We start from the raw sequence: 16,967 nt of genomic DNA on the forward strand, positions 1-16,967 counted from the left end.
CAGCTTTATATATTAAGATGAACCATAGTTCTAATGCTGACCAGAATGAGTTATGTAAATTACTTCTGCTTTCTTCAATTAGGTCGTTGTAACCTCATTATTTTTACAATTTTCATTTAAAAGAGCAAAACTGGAAGAGAACATAAAAAAAAAATTTTAATAACCTTGCAAGACGTGGATAAATCTTCTCTCTTGATATTTCCACAGGGCCTTCTCTAGCCATGTTTTTAGCTTCTGTTTCCAGATAGACATCAAAGCACATGGTTAATCGCTGCAGTTGGTTTGAAAGTATTTGGTCCCGAGATTGCTGCAGTATTAATTCTTCATAATGAACATTCACTTCACTTTCCATTTCCTTCAATGTTTTTGGTTTTTGTATTTTCATGCAATTAAAAGAGACAAAGAAAGAGATGGACAATCAGTCAAAAAATATAATTTTCAATACATTAACTCATTAAAGACCAAAATTCAACTATGAATATTATTTGTAAAGTCTTTACATTTTTTTAGATCCTAAGGACTCTGATTATATCTTTTATGCTATATTGCTTATTTTTAATGGCATACTTAGAGAATACTGTAAATATGAAATATGTAATGAAAGAAATACAAAATCTTTATAATAATGTTTATATTAAATTTAAAATCTTTGTCCCAAGAATGGAACATAGGCTGTTAATTAATTAATGTCAGTGCCCCATTGACTGGCTCCTATGCTGGTGGCACATAAAAAGCACCATCTACATGTAGCTGATGCCAATGCCCCCTGACTGGCTCCAATGCCGGTGGCACGTAAAAAGCACTATCCGAATGTGATCGATGCCAGGCCCACCTGACTGGCTCCTGTGCCGGTGGCATGTAAAAAAACACCCACTATACTCTCGGAGTGGTTGGCATTAGGAAGGGCATCCGGCTGTAGAAATATTGCCAGATCAGATTGGAGCCTGGTGCAGCCATCTGGCTCTCCAGACCTCAGTCAAACTGCCCAAATCATGCCAGCATGAAAAACGGATGTTAAGTGATCATGATGATGATGAACTTTTACTTCAATTATATTGTAAACCTAAGTAGGAGACATACAAAACATGGAAAATTTAATTACTTCTCCATAGATTGAAAGAATGATGAATAGTTTAATTGATTTTCAACCCTTATTGGAGTCTCATCAGGTGTCTTACATCATTTGTCCAATCCCAGAGAAACAAGCAGCCAATCTCTTTATATACACAAAAATTCCAGTAACTTCAGAAACAAAATTTAAAGAAAGCATCATAGTTAAAATCAGGGACCAACTTAGTCTTAACTTTCTCCCATCAGGCAACAAGAGGTTGCTAGTACCGCCTGACTGGCCTTCGTGCCGGTGGCATGTAAAAGCACCCACTACACTCTCGGAGTGGTTGGCGTTAGGAAGGGCATCCAGCTGTAGAAACTCTGCCAGATCAGATTGGAGCCTGGTGCAGCCATCTGGTTTGCCAGTCCTCAGTCAAATCGTCCAACCCATGCTAGCATGGAAAGCAGATGTTAAACGATGATGATTATTATTATTATTTTTTTTGTTTTAAAAATCTTTGGATTTCTCTGCGTTTAACACAACATTCCAAACCCACCCCACCAAGTTAGTTTTTTTTAAATATGTGTGTCTGGAGGAAGGAGCTGTGCCCTTGGCCTTTGCTAGTCTTCCTAAACGAGTGAGAGTGATGCCATTACTTTATCCCTTGAACCCCTGCAAGGAAGACATGAGCTGAGAGGGAGTTAAATAGGCACATGGCCAAAGGTGTTCCAGTTGTGACTACCATGTCTTTTTGAAAACTAGAACCACATATACGTGTATATATGTGTGTATGTGAAGGTGCATAGCCTAGTGGTTAGGGCGTCGCACTGACAATTGCTAGATCATGGGTTCGATTCCCTGATTGGATGATGCATTGTGTTCTGCTCCGGTCCCCACTTTTGATGAGAGAGGAATGTTGGCCTGCTTGCCGAGCCAGCGGGGTAGTGTCATTTGAAGGATAAAACAATGCAAAAAGTGCATTGTGACCAGCAATGTGTAACACCATCTGATAATCTGGCCAGTCACATGATATATATATATATATATATCAGTTTTATTTTAAAAGACACAACAGTAGGATTTGAATGACTGTGTTGAAGTTCTCGTCAGTTTATTTAATAAATACTTTGTCATGGCTGGCAGGGGTTGTTGGATAGGCTTAAAATAGTCTAAGCAATAGCAACATTGAACCCATCCTTCACCTTACAGTATTTTGTTTCATCTATGATTTAACATGAAATCTGTACAAGGTCAACTTCAAAATGAGATGATCATGTTTAACCCCTTACAGACAGATTTAGTACTGACAGTATGTGCTGTGTACTGAAATTAGGCAGTTCAGTAACTACGTAATTTTCCATACAAGGAATTTCATGGTGTATTTACAGATTCTTCTCTGTGTGATATATTTGAAAACACAGTGCTGCACTGAGTGAGACATCGTACTACTCCCACACACAGTGTTTCGATGTGGTGAGTACCACTTCCCCTCTGCAAGGGGTTAATATAATGAAATAAGCAGGTGCAGGATCTGAAGACAGGAGAAGACTGTAAGGGGTGAGAATTATCACTGTGCATGAATTATGGAACAAAGGGTTGAGAGAAAATAGTCATTATAAGAATCATTTGTGTAATGTCTAAGAGAGAAAACAGCACTTGTTTTGGAAATGTCATACACATAGGCTATTCTCACATGATGTACATGAGAGTCAGAGAGACAGATTATGAAATATCTAAGCTGTAAATCTTGAACATTTACAAGATTTGTATTGATTCACTTTTCACAGTAAAGTTTCACTACCCAGGAAAAGTATTAGACAAAGAAATTTTTCTACTTTGAAAAATATGTTGAAGTTTTGGAAGAGGAACTAAAAAAAAGGGATGTATGTGACATAGCACAAAATAACTTTTCTCATTTGAAAATATTAACAGCAAATTCCTCTGAATTTTTTCAGAGCAGCATAGAGAGTCTCATGGCGTTTATTTACATTGACCTTGGAATTTCAGAAAATGCTAATGAGTTTTCTGGACAACAATGTCTGTGGTTATAACCCACATTTACCTGCTGTGACATGTGTGACAAAAAATGGATATGGCATTTTCAGGACAAATTGTTTCAATATCTTCCAAATAGTGTAGATCAGGAAACAAAATTATCCCAATACCAATATCTGGTGAAAAAATATGAACCATATCAAAACACCTTTGCAGGTATGTAGTGATTCTTCTGGACATTCTAAAACACCTTTGATTTATCTTTCATGACAGTTGGATAAAGAAGGACCAAATGACCCAAGCAAGTGGAACGGACCTTTGGAAGTGGAAGACAGAAGACGTAGAGAAAAAAATGGCTAAGGTTGATTGTGGGATGCTGAATCCCATGAGAGACACAAGGGACCCTAACAACAAACAATTGATGAGATGCTGAGCTAGATCAGGCTCATCCAATATCCATCCAGTGTGATGAAAATTCATGTACAAAACCACTCACCTGTACGTGATAATCATTTAGAGCTGTTCTTACAGTGTGCCATTGTACACAAAGTGAAAACATAGGAACAATAACGGGATAATTGGGTGGTACAACAACCTGGCAGATAAGCTTGGCAGAACTTCTTTCTAGAACCGCAGTGAAGAACATGTCAGATTCATGAGCAAAGCCTTCTTTCACAAGACTCTGACAATATGGTAAGTTCTGAAAATAAAAGACAAATTATGTTTCTGTATATCTAACAAAACTTAGATTGATCAAAATTGGTTAATGTTTTAACCCTTTAAATCTTAGCGTTTAAACCAACCATATCAGGCCAAAATATTCTACCTGTTTTATATTCAAAATGACCAGATTTAGCCTCTCACACTTACCCTGTAATGTCATTCTGAAAGTAAACAATCACATCACTGAAATCCCAAAGCTACAAGATAGTTCCCACTTAATTGAAAACAATATGAATAAATAAGTATTACATATGACAGAGTAACCTGAATGCTGAAGGGTTGAGCACATTTTTTTTAGGTTATTCTGGCCAATGTATCTCTTGATCAGTTTTAGGTTTTATACACGTGCGTATGTGAGTGAAAGACCATGTTGACTTGTGATACACAATGCTGCAGAAGACCCAATATTCTACACAAGTCTAGGGTACACACCTCACCCTTGTCTATTCTGCTTTTTGTACATGCATTCCTACCCATTTATTGCCCATTCTACACCACCACCATCAATTCTCTAAACAGTGTTGTACCTATTCAGTAATCTCATGTACTCAGTGTCACACTAACCCTAATCCATAACAGAGAGAACAATACTCATAACGTGCAGATTGGATATCTCCATTCCTTATGCCTCCACCTCTTTGCTTCTAAACGGTGATGCTTGAGTGGCAAGAATTGCACTCTGGCAACCTTTACCCACCATTCCCACATCTCCTGTTACCATGCTGTCAAGGATATGCAGAAGAGTCAAATTTATAAAGTGTAATATTTTAGATTAAAAACAATATTACTTAAGATTATTTCTTGACAGAATGTAATGGGGAGGGGGGCAATTAAGAAGTTGTCTTCCCAAACACATAGTTTTGGGTTCAATCTTACTGTGTGACACCTAAGGCAAGTATCTTCTATTATAACTCCAGACTGATCAAAGTCTTGTGAATGAACTGGGTAGTTGGAAACTGAAAGAAGAAGCCCACCCTTTATGTGTGTGTGTGTATGTGTGCACATTTGTGCTTCTCTGACAAACAAATGAAATAAAATAACGAGAGGGGAGAGAGAGAGAGAGAGAGAGAGAGAGAGAGAGAGAGAGAGCTACAAATAATGATTTTGTTGTCGTTTCCCCAGTTATTTCTGCTAGTTTTTTTTTTTTGAAAGACATGTAAAATAAAAGGTAATGGTTAGCAACAGGAAGAGCATCTAGCTGTACAACAACATTTCAATAAAACACAGCTAATCCAAGCTAGCATTCAAATGGCTTCCATAAAAAGAAAAAAAAAACATGACAAACAAACTTACAGAAAATTCTTCAAACATAGAGCGTCTCCAGGAAGTGAGGTGGGTGATAATCTTAGCAGGGTACAGGTTTGTGTACTCCCCACTGACAGGGATGAATGATCTCTCTGTAGATAAGAGAAAACAGATAATGATGATAATAATTTGGTGAAAGTAAAACATATTTGTGAAGAAATTTTGGAGGCTGGAAAAACGAAAAAAAAGGGCACTTGTGCCCATGGCATGTGTAAGCACTTTCAAGCGAAATCGTTGCCAGTGCCCCTGGACTGGCTCTTGTGCGGGTGGCACATAAAATACACCATTTTGAGCGTGGCCGTTGCCAGTACTGGCTGACTGGCCTTCGTGCCAGTGACACGTAAAAGCACCCACTACACTCTCTGAGTGGTTGGCGTTAGGAAGGACATCCAGCTGTAGAAACTCTGCCAAATCAGATTGGAGCCTGGTGTAGCCATCTGGTTTCACCAGTCCTCAGTCAAATCGTCCAACCCATGCTAGCATGGAAAGCGGACGTTAAACGATGATGATGATGATGAACATACTGAAGATTGCACATGTCTGGAAGCAGAGACATGATTTTGCAGTGGACTGCAAGTAAATGTTATTGTTGGTGAAATGCTTATTTACTATCATTGAGTGCACGTGTGAATGAGGGACATCTAAACAAACATTACATCCACATACACACACATTTACACATGATGGGCCTCTCTCTCTCTTTTTTGTCTATCAAATCCACTCACAAGGCTTTGGTTAGCCTGGGGTTATACACTTTTAGTTGTTTCAGTTATTTGACTGTGGCCATGCTGGAGCACCGCCTTTAGTCGAGCAAATCGACCCCAGGACTTATTCTTTGGAAGCCTAGTACTTATTCTATTGATCTCTTTTGCCGAACCGTTAAGTTACGGGGACGTAAACACACCAGCATCGGTTGTCAAGCGATGGTGGGGAGAACAAACACAGACACACAAATATATATATATATATATATATATACATACATACATATATATGATGGGCTTCTTTCAGTTTCCCTGCACCAAATCCACTCACAAGGCTTTGGTCGGCCCGAGGCTATAGTAGAAGACACTTGCCCAAAGTGCCACGCAGTGGGACTGAACCTGGAACCATGTGGTTGGTAAGCAAGCTACTTACCACCACATAGCCACTCCTGCGCCTTTGTACAAAAGTCTACCACACAGCCACTCCTGCACCTATGGTACGAAAGTGTTATAAAGTATCTTTAATTCTTGATCTCAGAACTTTATGCAATGAATTTATCTGAAGCCATCAGAACATACAAATCACTTGTTTTCTTTATAAGTGAGGACTGTTAGTTTACATTAATTTCTTTCATGTTGCAAGTTCAAATCACATTTGTTTCGATTTTGCCTTTCATCTTTCTGGTATTGTTTTTATGTTGCTTCAGGTCAGCCTTCTCCAAGTAAACTTAAGAACAAAAATCTTCCAGCAGTGTGTGCCAGAGATTAAATTGTCCTGTGTTTTCATTCATTATTGATACTAGAGTGAAATCTGAGGAGGGTTTAGCTGCTATTTCTAGCAATAAAAGCAAGCGGTTTCATTAGCTTGTCCATCTGGAACTGGTTAAACTGCAAATTAGTGGTACCAATAGAACATCAGACAAAATATCTTGTGAGATTTAGTTTCAAGCCTTTAGTTTCTGAGCTTAAGTTTTGCTGCAGCCAGCTCTGGCATTCACTCCTCTGAGGAGTTGACAAAACAAAACGTCTGACAGATACTGGGAGGTCCTAGATGTATGTAGAATTGACAGAAAACCTAAGAGTCCTTCCACAAACGTGTAGCCTTGCGCCAAATTATTCATTAACACTATAGTGGAAAAAAAAAAAAGCTGAATAAAAACGAAAATGATACAAACCAAGGGATACAAGTTGTTTCAGAAGAGAAAGTCTCGCCTGGATGCGTCGTCGTAGCAGCTCAATAGTGTTTTGCATGTGACTTGAGCTCAAAGAACTGCCAGATTTTACATCGTTACTCAGAAACTGGAGCCCTGCAATCCACTGGGCCCACAGGTAAGGACGACCTGTAATGCTGATGTGGCTTGAAAAGTCACCAAGACTGAAGAGAAACAAAACAAACAAAGCAAAATTATAAATTTCTTTCTCATGTTTTTTTTTCTTTGTTTCTTTTTATAGACATGTAAATCTTTCGTGGAAACATGACTGACCAGTGAGAAAAAAAAAAATCTTGCCTGCAGCACTTGATTAACCATTAAGCAAAATAAACACATGCTTAAGGCATCAAGGGAAGGAGAGAGCACCACAGAAATAGTAAATGGTTTACAGCACAAAAGAAATCACTTTAAACTTGCTAAAATACTATTCGGATGCCTTATCTCTAAGTTTAGAAGCAGATGTGTTATGTAAGATGAATTTTGAGGATTTGATTAAGGACTTTGCAATTAAAAAAAAGTAAGAGAAAATTTTTCAAATATAAATGAAATGGAAGTATATGAAAATAAACATTATTTTCTATCTTGCTGTTATTTTTGTTTCATTTGGAAGATAAAATTTCATTTTATAGTTTGCCTGGTGCAGCCTCCTGGCTTCCCAGACCCCAATCAAACCATCCAGCCCATGCCAGCATGGAAAACGGACGTTAAACGATGATGATGATAACAATGTTGATTTTTAATTAAATGTGAAAGCACCAAAATCTTATAAGTGCTTAGGGCCACTAAAGATCTTAATTTGGCCCTGCTTGCAAGGAAAGAAGTGAAGGTTGGTAACAAGAAGGGCTTCTGGTTGTAGAGATAATAAAGAAAAAGTATGTTAGACATATGTAGTCTTAAACACTCCCTAAAAAGATGTGATAGCCATGACTGGAATGCCTTTGACCTAACATAGGTTTGCTCAATTAAGACTGACCTGGTGATAAACAATAGAAATGACAAATTAACAATTTAACCAAATTTCTTAAGTCCTCTGAAGAGGTACATTAAACAAACCTTATACTGATCCTTAATGTCTGTTTCCTTTTGACATTAAAAAGGGGGAAAAAAAAAGCTAAAGAATTAAAAAGAATTTCAATAAAAAGTAGAATAGGAAAGGGCTTACCCAAATCGTTTCAGGACATATTGGTTTGCAGGATTAGGAGTGTCACAACCATGATCCTCAGGATACAGGTAAGCTAAAAACTTATCTGGTGATAACAAATCTCTACAGAAAGACAGAGAGAGAGAGAGAAAGAAAAAATAAATAGTGGCAATGCAGTTAGCTACAACTATTCGTTTACATGTTGCTATCAATACACATGTACATATATTAACATCTGCCTTCCATGCTGGCGTGAGTTGGATCGTTTGACAGGAGTTGGCCAGGCAGAAGACTACACCAGGCTTATATGTGATGGGGCTTTCAGTTTCCGTCTACCAAATCCACTCACAAGGCTTTGGTCGGCCCGAGGCTATAGTAGAAGACACTTGCCCAAGGTGCCACGCAGTGGGAATGAACCCAGAACCATGTGGTTGGGAAGCGAGCTTCTTACCACAAAGTCATGCTTGAGTTTTTTTTTTATTACAAATCTTTTCCATTTGACTTAGTCTTGGTCATATTTCTCTTTATGAAACCAGGCCCCAACCCCACCACAAGGTCCATTTCATTGTTGTTGTATGGTGCCTTGTGTATATCAGTGACCCTGAGAGTTATGCCAGTGGAGTGTACACTCCTGGTAGGTCCTCCGATGCTGGACAGATCAAAGGATAGCAGCCACACTAATATGAACCACCTCTTCCCAGAGATAAAAATGGGTTTGCATAGGTCAAAAGCAAAAAAATCTGGGAGAGGGGGAGGGCCTTCCTTCAGGGAAACATACGACACAGTGCAGCAAAATCCAAAAGGAAACTGTAAGTAAGCAGGGATCTAGCTGGAGAGAAGCAGGAAAAACATCCCAGAGTAGAGAACAGCAGAGAAAAATTGTTGAAAGCATATAATCCACAGGGAGTGAAGGGTTTAAGTAGGCTCCCAAATGGCTAGATATAGAATTAAATTTCATTGAACTTGAAGAAAAAAAAAAACACGCATTATAAAGTGGTTGGCACTACTAGCAAGGGTGCTCAGCTGTAGAAATCATGCCAAAGCAGATATTGGAGCTCTAAGCATACCTCTGGCTAGTTGTTTCCTGTCAAACCACCCAACCTGTCTGTTTCAGCATGGAAGAATGGACATTAAAATAACAAAGAACAGAACATTTACAAATGAGGTGTGTGTGTGTGTGCGTGCGTGTGTATGTGTGAGAGGAGGAATTTTTCAAGTAGTGGGAGAGACACAGAGAGTTGAAGAATGCTGCAGCAACTGCCTGAGATCTTACTGTAAATACTTGTGCATGCATAGTTTATTCTGGGTATACTTTACAAAATTCAATATTGAAAATTTATTCAACAAACAAACGTTTACAAAACACACAGACACAAAAGGTCAGCAAAAAGAATAATCTTATTATTTTCATCATCTTTATTTCCGTTATTATTATTATTGTCATTATTATTATTATTTTCATCATCATTATTATTATTATCATCATTATCATTATTATTATTATTATTATTAGTATTGTTATTGTTATTATTATTTTCATCATCGTTATTATTATTATTATAAGAAACCAACCCTCCGCATATTGAAGTTGTGGGCGCCTGAGGTCCTGGCTGAACCATGACATTTACAGTGATGATATTCAGCATCAGAAGATAATTAAATGTCAGGTGGACTGAGCTGCTATCTGAAGTAAATGAAAAAATAAATAAATAAATAAAAAGAAAGAAAGAAAGGAGGAAATATTTTACAATGTTAAGTTTACAGTGATTAACAATAAAATGTACAAACATTTACAAATTAAAAGAAAAAGAAACATTGATTTCTTTTTTTTAATTAACTTGATAAGTAACCTGCCTGAAACTCCCCTTCTTTCCACAATACAAACGGTTTTAAAGGGAACTAAATTAAAACCTTTCATAAAAAATTCATGCTAATTTATGTTCCAAATACCAGCTTACTACCTTTTTACTTGAAGAATTTTTAATCTGATGAATCAACCTCGGTACCATTTTTTTTAAAGTCTGGTACTTATTCTATCAGTCTCTTTCACCAAACCACTAAGTTATGCAGATCTATTTATAAGGCTTAGGTTAGCCTGAGGTTATAGAAGACACTTGCCCAAGATGTCACATAGTAGGACTGAACCCAGAACCATGTGGTTGGGAAGCAAGCTTCTTACCAAACAGCCAGGCAAAAGAAGTGTATCTAAATAGAAATATGGTAATAAAGGGGTTAAAACACTTAATCCTAGTGAGTAATCTGTTGGGCCTCACGGAGGCAATGACCAAGACCTTTGGCATTATGTCGTGCTTGAGAAGAAGACCCATTAAGCCAAGCAAGATCGCAGTCATGGCAGATACCAGTGTCATGCATATGGCACCCATTACATTCTCAGAGTGGTTGGCATAGAAAACCATGCCAAATCAGACTGGAGCCTAGCGCAGCCTTCTAGTGTGCCAGTCCAATCAAACTATCCAACCCATGCCAGCATGGACAATGGATGTTAAATGATAATGATGATGATGATGATGATATATTTTATGTATATAAATATATGTTCTTTTATTCTTTTACTTGTTTCAGTTATTTGACTGTGGATATGCTGGAGTACCACCTTAAAGGGTTTTTAAGTCGGAGAAATCGACCCCAGGACTTATTCTTTGTAAGTTCCTAGTACTTATTCTATTGGTCTCTTTTGCCAAACCATTAAGTTATGGGGATGTTAACACACCAACATTAGTTGTGTGCACACACACAAACACACATATATATATACAACAGGCTTCTTTCAGTTTCTGTCTAACAAATCCACTCACAAGGATTTGGTTGGCCCAAGGGTAGAATAGAAGACACTTACCCAAGGTGTCATGCAGTGGGACTGAACCTGGAACCATGTGGTTGGGAAGCAAGCTTCTTACTACACAGCTTATATATATGTGTGTGTATATATATATCTCAATATCACTGTATTTATACACTGCTAGTCCCAATGTGCTTCCTTGCATTGTTATAGCTTTCAAATGGTGCCACCCGATATTTCCTCCAAGCAGAAAACTAGTCTGTCAGAATGGTCACCCATTTACAGCTGAGTGAAGTGGAACAATGTGAAATGAAGTGTTTTGCTCAAGAGCACAACACATTGCTGGTCTGGGAATTGAAACCATGACCATGCAATTGTGACTGCCATATCCTAACCACTACACCACGTGCTTTCACGTATACACATGCACACTTCCAATGAAGTTCTACACAGCTTTCATCAACCAAATTCCGCCTACAAAGTATTATTTAATCTTAGGCTATAGTAGAAGGTACTTGTCCAATGTATCAAGCAGTGAGATTGAACCTAAGTACCACAACATTGCGAAGGAAATTTCTTAACCATACATCCATTCCCTAGACTAAGCATACATATAAAATAAACAAATAATTAGGTTCCATACTTACCACTGCAACCAATCACAAGTATCACTGAAAGGGGATGTTTACGAAGAACTTGAAGTTTGCGGTCAGATTTACGAGATTCAGTAGTTTTCCGTCTGTGTTTCTGCATGTAACAACAACAAACAGTCTTCAACATTGATACAAAGCCACAGATTTAAGGCTGGGGTGAGGTTAATCGCTTACATCAATTCCCAGTACTTCACCGATACTTTTATTACTTTACCAACCCAAGGAAGGATGAAAAGTATAACTGACCTTGGCAGCACCTGAACTCAACAGCAATGATAACATATAACTTTGGAATCAAGTCATTTACTCATAGTGAAGAGGTTAGAACTGCTTAAATTGATCCACGTCACATAATTCAAACCCTTCAGATTATCACATATAATGCTTATTTATTCACAGTGTTTTGAGTTAAACATGGTTTAACGTAGCTTCAGGATTTCAGTGATCTGACTGTTTATTTTGAGTGGCATTGCAGGGTAGGTGTGAGAGGCTAGAATTTGGGACAAAAAACTTCCAAGAGACAGAATTATATAACAAAGAAACCATGTCTCTGGATGTATATGATGTCAGAAAATGAAGAAATGCACTATATCTTCTATGATGAAGATCTTTACTCTGAAGTTATTCTTTTTATTCAGCTTTGTAAGCTTTATTAAACAGTCCAACCCATGCTAGCATGGAAAGCGGACGTTAAACGATGATGATGATGATGAATATAACTGACAAAGTTCCTCAACAGTTTCTTTGTACTTTGGTAACTTTTTATTATCGTGTCTCAATGTGTGTGATTTACAATTGAGTCAGAGCGAGGGCATGACAGGCATGACTGTGTGGTTAAGGAGTTTGCTTACCAAGCATACGGTCTCAGGTTCAGTCCCACTGTGTGACACCTTGGGCAAATGTCTTCAGCTATAAACCTGGGCTGTGTGTATGTGTATGCATGTACGTCTGTGTACATATATATATATATGGGGTCTGTATCTGTGTTTACCATTGTCTTGACATCCCATGCTGGTTGTAAACAAGTATCACTATTATACAAGTAATGCTGTTTGTTTCTAGTTAGTCTGTTAAAAATATGTCTGGCCATGGGGAAATATTACTTTGCTTCAATCCAAGTGAGGGTGACAACAGGAAGGACGCCCAACCATAAAATATCTGCCCCGACAAATTTCGCCAGACCCACACAAACAAGGAACAAGGGACATTAAATGAAACGATGATGATGACTTTTTGTTAAATGTATGACCAGCTTTAACAAGAAAGTGTTATAGATATTAATCATCATCATCGTTTAACATCCGCTTTCCATGCTAGCATGGGTTAGACGATTTGACTGAGGACTGGTGAAACCAGATGGCTACACCAGGCTCCAATCTGATTTGGCAGAGTTTCTACAGCTGGATGCCCTTCCTAACGCCAACCACTCCGATAGTGTAGTGGGTGCTTTTACGTGCCACCGGCACAAAGGCCAGTCAGGCGGTACTGGCAACGGCCACGCTCAAAATGGTGTATTTTACATGCCACCCGCACAAGAGCCAGTCCAGGGGCACTGGCAACGATCTCACTCGAAAGTCCTTACACATGCCACGGGCACAAGTGCTAGAAAGGTGATGCTGGGCACAGGTGCCATCACGATTTTGCTTTATATATATATATATATCATCATCATCATCATCATCATCATCATCGTTTAACGTCCGCTTTCCATGCTAGCATGGGTTGGACGATTTGACTGAGGACTGGTGAAACCGGATGGCAACACCAGGCTCCAGTCTGATTTGGCAGAGTTTCTACAGCTGGATGCCCTTCCTAACGCCAACCACTCAGAGAGTGTAGTGGGTGCTTTTACGTGTCACCCGCACGAAAACGGCCACGCTCGAAATGGTGTCTTTTATGTGCCACCGGCACAAGCCAGTCCAGGGGCACTGGCAACTATCTCGCTCGAAAATCCTACGGGAGCCAGTCAGGCGGTACTGGCAACGGCCACGCTCAAAATGGTGCATCTCATGTGCCACCCGCACAAGAACCAGTCCAGGGGCACTGGCAACGATCTTACTTGGCTTGCCGGGTCTTCTCACGCACAGCACATTTCCAAAGGCCTCGGTCAGTAGTCATCGCCTCGGTGAGGCCCAATGTACGAAGGTCTTGCCTCACCACCTCAGCCCAGGTCTTCCTGGGCCTACCTCTTCCACGGGTTCTCTCAACTGTTAGGGTGTGGCACTTTTTCACGCAGCTATCCTCATCCATTCTCACCACATGTCCATACCAGCGCAATCGTCTCTCTTGCACGCCACAACTGATGCTTCTAATGTTCAGCTTTTCTCTCAAGATACTTACACTCTGACGGGTATTCACATTGACATTACACATCCAACGGAGCATACTGGCTTCATTCCTTGCGAGCTTACGTATGTCCTCAGCAGTTACAGCCCATGTTTCACTGCCATGTAGCATGGTTGTTCGTACGCATGCGTCATACAGTCTGCCTTTTACTCTGAGTGAGAGTCCCTTTGTCGCCAGCAGGGGTAAGAGCTCTCTAAACTTATATATATATATATATATATATATGAAACTTAAGCCACTGATCAAAGACATAGTTTTCCTTATACTCTCAATCTATAACCAGATAAATGTGACTGAAAGTATTCAGTACCTTCCCCAAAAGACAATTACAGTATTTTAATGTGTATAAGGATCCACCTAATTTTGGGGGCTCAAAATTTGGAAAAAAGGTTTTGTAGGGGATTATAATACTACCCATGTATAAGAAAATCACTTATTTTTTTAACCTAATTTTTGACAAAAAAGGGTTTCTTATACACGTTGAAAAAACGGTAAGTTCTTGAAATTGGAACAACATGAAATGAAGCGCCTTCCTCAAGGATCTCAAGGATGCAATGCCCTGCTCAGTCTATAAATTGAACCCTAACCATGATCTTACGATTGTAAGCTTTCATATCACTATCATCAACAACAACAATTCCTGAACATTAACTGTTTCACGTCCTAAGAGTCACGGGGCTGGTTACCCTGTTTCCATAGTGTACAAGCAGATCAAAATCAAAACATTTCCCTCGAACAAGAGATCAATCTGTTGCAGAGTCATTCAATTAAAGATGACTGGACTGGAGGAACATAAAATACCTTCCATAATTTGTTCTGGTACAAAGTTAGAAAAGTTAGCAAAGGAAAAAAAATAACCAACTTACAGAACTGTGCTTATCTTGATCATCATTATCACTGTCAGAATCAAATTCTGTAAAAGAAAAAAAATGTAAATAGTAATATTTTCAATCTTTAACCCTTTCACATTTAAACTGGCGGTATATCCAGCCAAAATATTCCATCAGTTTTATGTTCAAATTAACCCGATCCAGCCTCTCCCACCTACCCTACAATGTTATTCTACATTAAACAATCACATCATTGAAATTTCAAAGATACAAGATAATGCATGATTAATTCAAAACAATGTGAATCGGTAAGTATTACGTTTGATAGAATAACCCGAACACTAAAGGGTTAAGGAAAATACTCATAAAGCTATCCTTCATTATCATAAGAATGTGAAATAACATCTAAATTTTCTGGAATGCTTTTGATGCTGACCTGTCTGAGAATATTTCTGGTTTTATTAAAACCAGAAATATTCATGTTGAAATTAAAACATTTCATAGTAATTTTATGAAAGAGATTGGAAAGACCATTTGAAAGACTTCCAAGATAAGGGAAAGATGACAAACAATTTTAGTCCAAATGAAAGAGAAGGGTGCATTCAATAGAAGAATGGAAGTGAATTATGAGCAGCAATGTATAAGGGCAACTGATTGTCTGGTCTATGCCTAAGTAGATAAAAAGCTCGATTTCCCAAACCTGCAATCTTGGGTTCAGTCCCACTGTGTGGAACCTTGCGCAAGTGTTTTCTACTATAGCTCCAGGCTAATCAAAGCCTTGTGAGCGAATGCAAATGTAAACTGGAGGAAGCCTGTATGTATATGTGCATGAGAATATGCTCCTTGTCTTGACATTGTGCGATAGTTGTAAATGAGTGTCACTGTCATACAAGCGGTGTTGTTCATTTCCAATAATCTGCGTGAACATGTCTGATTACAAGGAAATATTACTTCTTTGGAAACAGGCGGGGGTTGACAACAAAAAGGGCATCCAGCTGTAGAAAATTCCGTCTCAATAAATTCAGTCTGACCCTTGAAAGGATGGAAACGTGAACGTTAAAATGATGAAGACGATGATGATATCATCTAATGGGATCCCACACTGTATCCAGCAACCAGATTTCACCCCACCAAGATTTTGGTGGAACTGAAGTTATGGGTAGAAAGTATTATGAAGTGTACTTGGACCCAAAACTATGTGGTTTGCAAAGCAAATTTCACAACCACAATTCCATCAATTTTTTGCATGTACACACACACAAGCACCTTTATCATCATCAAATAAATAAGCGCCATGCATGAAACTCTTGGCCCTTGAATCACTTTTGTAAAAATACATACTCATATACTGAGTTTCATTCCTCTTTGTTGTTACAACAAACATATATATTCTTTTGCTGGCTTCAGTCATTGGATTGCAGTCATGCTTAAGTTCTAACCCCCTCTCCCACAATCTCAGGCCTTGTACCTATAGTAAAAAAGCACCCACTACATTCTTGGAGTGGTTGTCGTTAGGAAGGGCATCCAGCTGTAGAAACTTTGCCAGATCAGATTGGAGCCTGGTGCAGCCTTCTGGCTTGCTGGTCATCAGTCAAACTGTCCAACCCATGTCAGCATGGAAAGTGGATGTTAAATGATGATGATGATGATGATGCAGCAAGCTGGTGGCACCATTAGCATGCTGGGGAAAATGTATAGTGGCATTCCGTCCGTCTCTATGTTCTAAGTTCAAATTCTGCCAAGACTGACTTTCCCTTTCGGGGTCAATAAAATAATTACAAGTTGAGGAGTTGGGTCAATTTAATCGAATAGGCCTCCTTCCCCCAAATTTCAGGACTTATGCCTATGGTAGAAAGGATTATTATTATTATTATAATTACCTTCAAGGACAGTTTCCATGTCAAGTGACCTCGCAGCTTCGTGGTCCCCTTCCAAGCTAACCACCAAGTCAGGATCTGAAAAGAACAAAACAGATGTAATCCATTATAATGAATATTTTTTATGGTCAAGCCAATGACGGGGTGGGATGTGGGTAGGTAGGAGAACCTATGTGGCTATGGACGATTGATCTACTAGAATTAACAATTAAACCACCCTCAAATTACACTCTATCACAAGAAAAGCAGGTGGCACACTGTAGTTCTAAATATGGTATTGTCATGGTTGGATTACCTTTAGTTATAAGACTGCTCAATCAAGATGGAAAAA

The 16,967-nt window shown here is 38.8% G+C and overlaps 1 protein-coding gene across 1 annotated transcript in view; it reads right to left on the reverse strand.

Annotated features, from left to right (window-relative positions):
- LOC106871260 (THO complex subunit 5 homolog A) overlaps positions 1-16,967 on the reverse strand; it is a 51,800-nt gene that overhangs the window by 4,683 nt on the left and 30,150 nt on the right. The window contains exons 9-17 of the mRNA XM_089365294.1: positions 16,640-16,714; positions 14,796-14,842; positions 11,578-11,677; positions 9,703-9,814; positions 8,152-8,253; positions 6,954-7,153; positions 5,063-5,166; positions 3,543-3,746; positions 165-355 (exon numbers count right to left, since the gene is read on the reverse strand). Coding sequence (XP_089221420.1) covers positions 165-355; positions 3,543-3,746; positions 5,063-5,166; positions 6,954-7,153; positions 8,152-8,253; positions 9,703-9,814; positions 11,578-11,677; positions 14,796-14,842; positions 16,640-16,714 — 1,135 coding nt within the window. The remainder of the gene's footprint in view (positions 1-164; positions 356-3,542; positions 3,747-5,062; positions 5,167-6,953; positions 7,154-8,151; positions 8,254-9,702; positions 9,815-11,577; positions 11,678-14,795; positions 14,843-16,639; positions 16,715-16,967) is intronic.

Source organism: Octopus bimaculoides, chromosome Z (assembly GCF_046866305.1).
Source record: "Octopus bimaculoides isolate indiv1 chromosome Z, ASM4686630v1, whole genome shotgun sequence".
NCBI lineage: Eukaryota > Metazoa > Mollusca > Cephalopoda > Octopoda > Octopodidae > Octopus > Octopus bimaculoides.